The sequence below is a fragment of the Leuresthes tenuis genome, unplaced genomic scaffold (assembly GCF_036924035.1).
Source record: "Leuresthes tenuis unplaced genomic scaffold, fLeuTen1.0.hap1 SCAF_6, whole genome shotgun sequence".
Taxonomy (NCBI): Eukaryota; Metazoa; Chordata; class Actinopteri; order Atheriniformes; family Atherinopsidae; genus Leuresthes; species Leuresthes tenuis.
This window is the reverse complement of record NW_027325360.1, coordinates 1,136,563-1,146,562: the sequence shown is the minus strand read 5'-3', so window position 1 is coordinate 1,146,562 and position 10,000 is coordinate 1,136,563. Positions and strand designations below refer to the sequence as shown.

The 10,000-nt window shown below is 51.4% G+C and overlaps 1 protein-coding gene across 1 annotated transcript in view; it reads left to right on the top strand.

Annotated features, from left to right (window-relative positions):
- The first annotated feature begins 8,278 nt into the window (after positions 1-8,278).
- tti2 (TELO2 interacting protein 2) overlaps positions 8,279-10,000 on the top strand; it is a 14,008-nt gene continuing 12,286 nt past the window's right edge. Inside the window, exons 1-2 of the mRNA XM_072387145.1 lie at positions 8,279-8,408; positions 9,739-10,000. The exon at positions 9,739-10,000 is cut by the window's right edge and continues 219 nt beyond it. Of these exons, the coding sequence (XP_072243246.1) occupies positions 8,368-8,408; positions 9,739-10,000 (303 nt within the window). The 5' untranslated portion in view covers positions 8,279-8,367. The remainder of the gene's footprint in view (positions 8,409-9,738) is intronic.

Genomic DNA, 10,000 nt, shown 5'->3' with positions numbered 1-10,000 from the left:
ATTTCAGTTTAACTTAAAAAGATGTGAACAACGAGCCTAAAGTTTAACGCTGCTGAGACAGAATCAGTTACCTGATCGTATTATTTCATATTCAGTTATTACATCTCTCAAATAATTCAATTCAATTCAATTCAATTCAATTCAATTCAATTCAATTCAATTCAATTCAATTCAATTCAATTCAATTCAATTCAGTTTTATTTATAAAGCGCCAAAATAACAATTTTCATCTCAAGGCACTTAAATAATAAAGTCCAATTCAAGCCAATTGGAATTCAATTAATTCATTTAAAAATAATCCAATTCATTCATATAGAGCCAATTCAAAAATAATATCCTAGCTAAGGAAACCAACAGATTGGACCGAAACTTGTCTTCAGTCCAATCTCCCGTCCTGAGCCTGAGGGACTGTGGAAAGGAACGACTCCCTTTAACAGGAAGAAACCTCTGGCAGAACCAGAACCAGGAAGGAACCTCTGGCAGAACCAGGAAGAAACCTCTGGCAGAACCAGAACCAGGAAGAAACCTCTGGCAGAACCAGAACCAGGAAGGAACCTCTGGCAGAACCAGAACCAGGAAGAAACCTCTGGCAGAACCAGGAAGAAACCTCTGGCAGAACCAGAACCAGGAAGAAACCTCTGGCAGAACCAGAACCGGAACCAGGAAGAAGCCTCTGGCAGAACCAGAGTCAGGAAGAAACCTCTGGCAGAACCAGGAAGAAACCTCTGGCAGAACCAGAACCGGAACCAGGAAGAAACCTCTGGCAGAACCAGAACCAGGAAGAAACCTCTGGCAGAACCAGGAAGAAACCTCTGGCAGAACCAGAACCAGGAAGAAACCTCTGGCAGAACCAGAGTCAGGAAGAAACCTCTGGCAGAACCAGGAAGAAACCTCTGGCAGAACCAGAACCAGGAAGAAACCTCTGGCAGAACCAGAACCGGAACCAGGAAGAAACCTCTGGCAGAACCAGAACCAGGAAGAAACCTCTGGCAGAACCAGGAAGAAACCTCTGGCAGAACCAGAACCAGGAAGAAACCTCTGGCAGAACCAGAGTCAGGAAGAAACCTCTGGCAGAACCAGGAAGAAACCTCTGGCAGAACCAGAACCAGGAAGAAACCTCTGGCAGAACCAGAACCGGAACCAGGAAGAAACCTCTGGCAGATCCAGAACCAGGAAGAAACCTCTGGCAGAACCAGGAAGAAACCTCTGGCAGAACCAGAACCAGGAAGAAACCTCTGGCAGAACCAGAACCAGGAAGAAACCTCTGGCAGAACCAGAGTCAGGAAGAAACCTCTGGCAGAACCAGGAAGAAACCTCTGGCAGAACCAGAACCAGGAAGAAACCTCTGGCAGAACCAGAACCGGAACCAGGAAGAAACCTCTGGCAGAACCAGAACCAGGAAGAAACCTCTGGCAGAACCAGGAAGAAACCTCTGGCAGAACCAGAACCAGGAAGAAACCTCTGGCAGATCCAGAACCAGGAAGAAACCTCTGGCAGAACCAGGAAGAAACCTCTGGCAGAACCAGAACCAGGAAGAAACCTCTGGCAGAACCAGAACCAGGAAGAAACCTCTGGCAGAACCAGACTCAGGAAGAAACCTCTGGCAGAACCAGACTCAGGAAGAAACCTCTGGCAGAACCAGAACCAGGAAGAAACCTCTGGCAGAACCAGGAAGAAACCTCTGGCAGAACCAGAACCAGGAAGAAACCTCTGGCAGAACCAGGAAGAAACCTCTGGCAGAACCAGAACCAGGAAGAAACCTCTGGCAGAACCAGAACCAGGAAGAAACCTCTGGCAGAACCAGACTCAGGAAGAAACCTCTGGCAGAACCAGACTCAGGAAGGGTCCATCCGCCTCGACCAGCTGGGGTTTGAGAAGACAGAAAAGAGGGAAAAACTTAATAATGGATGCAACTTAATGCATGATCCCTGGTAAATAATCAATAATGTATCGGCCTGGCCAACTTCTATGTGATCGAATGTTTTTTGCTATTAAAATCTCAACGTCACATTTGGAGGACATTTCCTGAATAATTTGTTGAAGTTACTGATTATCCAAACAATTAAAAAAAGAGTTTGTAAAGTTTTATCTTTTATCTTTATATGCACCTGCCAACTCTCATTTTGTATCAGGAGCCACAGACCACGCCCACTTTAAGGGTTTAAACTCCGCCCACATTTTCTTTCATGTGGAAGTTACTGAAGCTAAAGAAGCTTTGATCATGTGATAATTGGTGTCATTTGTATCCTGTGACTGACAATAAGTTCATTTTAATGTTTCAGTTCCCTTCATTATGAGTTTCATCCTTCAGTTTGTAACCAAATGTACCTGAACCTGTCTGACCTCTGACCTCTGAGTCACCATTAAAAGCTGCCGTCACCTGGACAACAGCCTCTGTGTGTGTTTAAGCTTCTTCTCTGCTCTTTCATTTCCTGTCGGCTTGTTTCTTCATCAGAGAAAATGACAGAAGCTCCGTCAGGTGGAAAGGTAAACAGGAAGTGGATGAAAAGCCCGCCGACAGCTCTGCTGTGATAAGCTCCAAGGCGCTGACATCACAGATGACATCACAGTTCATAAAGGCTGAGTCAGTGTGGAGGTTGAGATTATTTCTGATGTTGAGCTGAACTGATGCTGCTTGTTGATATAAAACATCAGATAATGTGATGTGAATGTGGAGAGAAAAGTCTTTTTTTTACATTTCAGGAAGACAACACATCAAAAAACAATTCAAAGTTACATGAAATAAAAGCAGGAAGTAGAAAAAGCTTTAAAGATACATAAAGGATATAAAGAGAAGGAAATAAGCAGGCTGGAACAGGAAGGTGGGCTCTGGTTCTGGAGTGGAAACCCGGCTCTGGCTCTGGAGTGGAACCCGGCTCTGGAGTGGAACCCGGTTCTGGAGTGTAAACCCGGCTCTGGTTCTGGAGTGGAACCCGGCTCTGGAGTGGAAACCCGGCTCTGGTTCTGGAGTGGAACCCGGCTCTGGAGTGGAAACCCGGTTCTGGAGTGTAAACCCGGCTCTGGTTCTGGAGTGGAACCCGGCTCTGGAGTGGAAACCCGGCTCTGGTTCTGGAGTGGAACCCGGCTCTGGAGTGGAACCCGGCTCTGGTTCTGGAGTGGAAACCCGGCTCTGGTTCTGGAGTGGAACCCGGCTCTGGAGTGGAAACCCGGCTCTGGTTCTGGAGTGGAACCCGGCTCTGGAGTGGAACCCGGCTCTGGTTCTGGAGTGGAAACCCGGCTCTGGTTCTGGAGTGGAACCCGGCTCTGGAGTGGAACCTGGCTCTGGTTCTGGAGTGGAACCCGGCTCTGGAGTGGAACCGGGCTCTGGCTCTGGAGTGGAAACCCGGCTCTGGTTCTGGAGTGGAAACCCGGCTCTGGTTCTGGAGTGGAACCCGGCTCTGGAGTGGAACCGGGCTCTGGTTCTGGAGTGGAAACCCGGCTCTGGTTCTGGAGTGGAACCCGGCTCTGGAGTGGAACCCGGTTCTGGAGTGTAAACCCGGCTCTGGTTCTGGAGTGGAACCCGGCTCTGGAGTGTAAACCCGGCTCTGGTTCTGGAGTGGAACCCGGCTCTGGAGTGGAACCCGGCTCTGGTTCTGGAGTGGAAACCCGGCTCTGGTTCTGGAGTGGAACCCGGCTCTGGAGTGGAACCTGGCTCTGGTTCTGGAGTGGAACCCGGCTCTGGAGTGGAACCGGGCTCTGGCTCTGGAGTGGAAACCCGGCTCTGGTTCTGGAGTGGAAACCCGGCTCTGGTTCTGGAGTGGAACCCGGCTCTGGAGTGGAACCGGGCTCTGGTTCTGGAGTGGAAACCCGGCTCTGGTTCTGGAGTGGAACCCGGCTCTGGAGTGGAACCCAGCTCTGGTTCTGGAGTGGAACCCGGCTCTGGTTCTGGAGTGGAAACCCGGCTCTGGTTCTGGAGTGGAACCCGGCTCTGGAGTGGAACCCGGTTCTGGAGTGTAAACCCGGCTCTGGTTCTGGAGTGGAACCCGGCTCTGGAGTGTAAACCCGGCTCTGGTTCTGGAGTGGAACCCGGCTCTGGAGTGGAACCCGGCTCTGGTTCTGGAGTGGAAACCCGGCTCTGGTTCTGGAGTGGAACCCGGCTCTGGAGTGGAACCTGGCTCTGGTTCTGGAGTGGAACCCGGCTCTGGAGTGGAACCGGGCTCTGGCTCTGGAGTGGAAACCCGGCTCTGGTTCTGGAGTGGAAACCCGGCTCTGGTTCTGGAGTGGAACCCGGCTCTGGAGTGGAACCGGGCTCTGGTTCTGGAGTGGAAACCCGGCTCTGGTTCTGGAGTGGAACCCGGCTCTGGAGTGGAACCCAGCTCTGGTTCTGGAGTGGAACCCGGCTCTGGTTCTGGAGTGGAAACCCGGCTCTGGTTCTGGAGTGGAACCCGGCTCTGGAGTGGAACCCGGCTCTGGTTCTGGAGTGGAAACCCGGCTCTGGTTCTGGAGTGGAACCCGGCTCTGGAGTGGAACCGGGCTCTGGTTCTGGAGTGGAACCCGGCTCTGGTTCTGGAGTGGAAACCCGGCTCTGGTTCTGGAGTGGGACCCGGCTCTGGTTCTGGAGTGGAACCCGGCTCTGGAGTGGAACCGGGCTCTGGTTCTGGAGTGGAACCCGGCTCTGGTTCTGGAGTGTAAACCCGGCTCTGGTTCTGGAGTGGAACCCGGCTCTGGAGTGGAAACCCGGCTCTGGTTCTGGAGTGGAACCCGGCTCTGGAGTGGAACCGGGCTCTGGTTCTGGAGTGGAAACCCGGCTCTGGTTCTGGAGTGGAACCCGGCTCTGGAGTGGAACCCAGCTCTGGTTCTGGAGTGGAACCCGGCTCTGGTTCTGGAGTGGAACCCGGCTCTGGAGTGGAACCCGGCTCTGGTTCTGGAGTGGAAACCCGGCTCTGGTTCTGGAGTGGAACCCGGCTCTGGAGTGGAACCCGGCTCTGGTTCTGGAGTGGAAACCCGGCTCTGGTTCTGGAGTGGAACCCGGCTCTGGAGTGGAACCGGGCTCTGGTTCTGGAGTGGAACCCGGCTCTGGTTCTGGAGTGGAAACCCGGCTCTGGTTCTGGAGTGGGACCCGGCTCTGGTTCTGGAGTGGAACCCGGCTCTGGAGTGGAACCGGGCTCTGGTTCTGGAGTGGAACCCGGCTCTGGTTCTGGAGTGTAAACCCGGCTCTGGTTCTGGAGTGGAACCCGGCTCTGGAGTGGAAACCCGGCTCTGGTTCTGGAGTGGAACCCGGCTCTGGAGTGGAACCCGGCTCTGGTTCTGGAGTGGAAACCCGGCTCTGGTTCTGGAGTGGAACCCGGCTCTGGAGTGGAACCCAGCTCTGGTTCTGGAGTGGAACCCGGCTCTGGTTCTGGAGTGGAAACCCGGCTCTGGTTCTGGAGTGGAACCCGGCTCTGGAGTGGAACCTGGCTCTGGTTCTGGAGTGGAACCGGGCTCTGGTTCTGGAGTGGAACCCGGCTCTGGTTCTGGAGTGGAAACCCGGCTCTGGAGTGGAACCCGGCTCTGGTTCTGGAGTGGGACCCGGCTCTGGAGTGGAACCCGGCTCTGGTTCTGGAGTGGAACCCGGCTCTGGTTCTGGAGTGGGACCCGGCTCTGGTTCTGGAGTGGGCAGAACCAGAACCACCCAGGCTGCTCCTGTAGTGATTTCTCGTTCGTGTGTCTGAGTCTGAGTGTTCTTTACATCCTGAGATCACAGCCGCTTCAAAACGTTTCCTCCCGCTTTGAAACGTGAACAAACACACGGCTAATCTGCGTCATCAAAGGCGTTTAACCCTTTCTGATGTGGCTGCTTCTGTGTAAACAGGAAACACCTCAGTCTTTGAGTCCCAGTCCCTGATTTATGCTAAAGGCCAGAAATCATTTCAAGGTGCTTTAATCTGCTGCTAATATCCCCACAAACACTCTGATTGGACATGTGTGTGCAGGCCTCTGCTGTCGCTGAGGCTCTTCCTTCATCAGGCCTTCCTTAGTTCTGCTGTAAGGTTTTACTCTTCTGTGAACCGAGTCTGAAGTCTGCAGGATGATGAGAGGACAAATCAGAGGAAAAGATCAATAAGATCAAACGGCTGGATCACAGGATCCTTTCAGCAGGTCAGTACCCAGGTCCAGACTCCACAGGGAAATCAGTTCAGGAGAACCAGGAAGGGAAAGCTTCGTTAAGAACACGTGAAAAGACAAAGGTTCTGTTGGCAGAACCACCTGCAGAACCACCTGCAGGCTCGGTTGGGGTGTTTGAGTCCACCTGCGCTGAAACAGTGTTTCCATTCCCAGACGATCAATAATCAGAGCTGACACCGAGGAGACATTCAGGGTTCCAGAGGAGTGCTGGAAGACCCGGGTCAGAACTCCACCCATACGGCCTCCAACAGTTCTGTCTGGTTCTGAACCTCAGGGTCACAGCTCTGCTTTCTGCAGATGATGTGGTTCTGTTGGGTTCTTCAGGTTCCTGCTCCATCTTTGTTCCAACCCTCACCTGAGCTCACAGATCTGGGTTCTGACCCAAAGAAGGAGGTCCTGGATACAAGCGGCTGAAAGGAGTTCCTTCAGAGGGGGGCGGGGCTCAGCCTTAGAGATAGGGGGAGGAGCTCCATCATCAGGGGGGAGGAGCTCCACCATCCAGGGGGGAGGAGCTCCACCATCCAGGGGGGAGGAGCTCCACCGTCCAGGGGGGAGGAGCTCCACCATCCGAGGGGAGGAGCTCCACCAACCGGGGGGGAGGAGCTCCATCATCCGGGGGGGAGGAGCTCCATCATCCGGGGGAGGAGCTCCACCAACCAGGGGGGAGGAGCTCCATCATCCGAGGGGAGGAGCTCCACCAACCGGGGGGGAGGAGCTCCATCATCCGGGGGGGAGGAGCTCCATCATCCGGAGGGAGGAGCTCCATCATCCGGGGGAGGAGCTCCACCGTCCAGGGGGGAGGAGCTCCATCATCCGGGGGGGAGGAGCTCCACCAACCGGGGGGGAGGAGCTCCATCATCCGAGGGGAGGAGCTCCACCAACCGGGGGGGAGGAGCTCCATCATCCGGGGGGGAGGAGCTCCATCATCCGGAGGGAGGAGCTCCATCATCCGGGGGAGGAGCTCCATCATCCGGGGGGGAGGAGCTCCATCATCCGGAGGGAGGAGCTCCATCATCCGGGGGAGGAGCTCCACCGTCCGGGGGGGAGGAGCTCCATCATCCGGAGGGAGGAGCTCCATCATCCGGGGGAGGAGCTCCACCGTCCAGGGGGGAGGAGCTCCATCATCCGGGGGGGAGGAGCTCCACCAACCGGGGGGGAGGAGCTCCATCATCCGAGGGGAGGAGCTCCACCAACCGGGGGGGAGGAGCTCCATCATCCGGGGGGGAGGAGCTCCATCATCCGGAGGGAGGAGCTCCATCATCCGGGGGAGGAGCTCCATCATCCGGGGGGGAGGAGCTCCATCATCCGGAGGGAGGAGCTCCATCATCCGGGGGAGGAGCTCCACCGTCCGGGGGGGAGGAGCTCCATCATCCGGGGGGAGGAGGAGCTCGGAGTAGAGCCGCTGCTCCTCCACATATAAAGGAGTCAGCTGAGGTGGTTCTTCTGGTTAGGATGCCTCCTGGGAGGAGGCCCCGGGTCAGAACCAGAACCAGATTATATATCCCATCTGACCTGGGAACGCCTCCTGGGATTTAATTACATATAAAGGACTCGGTTTTATGTCAAATTTAAATTAAATTTTTAACATTTTTGGGTCTCTGATGTTGTTTTCTATCGTTTAATAATCTATTTCTGTTTAATTTGCTTCTCTTTGAAATATTTATCTCTTTATTGAATTTTGTATGTTTTTGTTGTCTTACTTTGAGTTTATTTTCTTTTTCTTGGTGTTTTCTGTCCCTGAAATTATTATCACAAACATTTGAACATGGAGACAAAACAAGAAGCTTCAGGATTCAACTGTTGGAATTCAGCTCTTTTATTATTGATTATCAATACGTTTAGTTGATCATATAATCAGTACTTTCAAAGCTTAAATGTATATATATATATTTTTTTTTTTTTAACTGTAAACGTAACAAAACAAATTATCTGCAGCAACATTTAATCTTTATTATCCTTAGTTTTAGCTTCTTTACTGTATTTAAACTATCTAAATTTGGACATTTCAAATGCCCGATTTATTCGTAATTAATGTAAAACCGTCGTTTTGTTAATTCTATCCTTTATCTATCATCTCACTGATACAAAACGTGGTTAATTGTGTCATATCGGGACATAGGAACCTTTCATGTGGAGCTAGTTCCTAGCCGGAAGTCTTCCCGTGAAGCACATTTTCCGCCCCGTTAAACGTTCCGCGGGGTTCGGGCGACATGCTCAGAGTTCCTCTAAAATTCAACAGAAACTGAATGAAGTTTGGCGGAGATGAAGGAGGACGATCAGAGTGAAGAAAGCGCGGATCTGAGGTCAGTTTCATGATGATCACGTGATGAAGATGAGTCAATGTTTATTATTCCATAAATTATCCATTATTCTGCCAGTTGTTTTGTATTTTAATCGATGATTAACGCCGTAACAGAAACCGGTTTCCGACAAAGAGGCGGAAGTCACAACTGACGTCATCAAATCACGAAAAACGTAACTCAGTGCGCATGCGCGGCCAAACATTCCAGGGCTTTTTTTGACAAAGGAACCGTTCAGATTTACTCACTTTTTAATCCTTTTTCACTTTAATCTGAGCTAAAAATGTTCTTGTGCATATTTTTATTTTGTTTTTTTACTTTTTTTAAATTTTTATTTTTAACCTTTTAACCAAGTGACAGAAAAACAGCATTTTGATCTCCTTTATGTCCAGTACATGTAGATAATTAACAATAAAAATCCTTGAACTTGTATTGAGTTAAAAACGGGAGGAAAAGGTGAAATATCTAAACCTCTTAGCTTAACACAAAGCTGCAGTTATAGTGAAACAAAATGGCGGCTGAATGGGTTCTACGTGTTCTGACATGTTTCTGTACGTTTTAAACTGGTTCTGAGAACAGATCCTGCTGATATCTGACATGGATCAGAACCTTCTGGCCGTCTGGGCCTCTATATATCAGAGAATATTCAATCATCAGACCCAAAGTAAAAGCTCATGTCTTTAAAACAGTTTGGGAGGTGAATAACCTGACCCCGCCCTCCATCTCTGCCAACCAATGAGCAGCTCTGACGGTGTAACTCATGTTCATATCAGTCAGTGAGATTAGCTGAAGCTACAGTTGGGTTCTGCTCCTTATCTGAGGGTAATTATCCTTGGATATATGGCGGTGAATGAATGGAATCACTGGCACAAAGCGTGTCATACCCCGGTACGATAGGTGGCGCTGTCCCCATTTCAGCTATCGCTAATAGAGCCACTTCCTGTTGGCGTCTTCACCGCCAACAACAACAAACTCAGGCATTCAGAAAGATGGCGAACGCAGAGCGAGATGAAGCTGCGTCCCTCTCCATCTGTGGTGAGCTGGTTATGGCACAGAGATGCACAACGTTCTCCATCGCCTTGTTTCTTTCTTTCTGACGACAGGAATATCGTCTCCTTCCACTTTGAGTTATCTCAGGTCTTAATTCGATCCGATTTCCTGTCAGATTAAGGCGTTATGAGCTGAATAACTCAGTTTTATTGTAATTTAGCCGTTAATCCGACCCGATGGCGCTCAGGTAACTGAGCTTTAAGGAAAGTAGATTCAGACCTGAGAGCGTTTCTCAGCCGTTGAACAGACTGAAACATCCACTCTTTCTCCTCCTCTTCCTCAGCATGGAGCTGTCATCTCTTCTTTGTGACCTTCATCTCTCCTCCTCGCTCTCAGAGAAGCCCCGCCCCCTTCTCCCTCCAATCACAGAGCTGCTTTCTCGGCTGCAGGAGAAGCTGATCGATGCAGCCGAGAAACCCTCTGAGATCAGCTCCCTGATTGGTCAAGTGGAGCGGCTGGTCCAGGCCGCAGAGTCTGATTGGTTGTTCTCTTCAGACTCAGCGGCTCAGGAGGGCGGGTGGGTGGAGCTTCGAGCAGCGTATGTC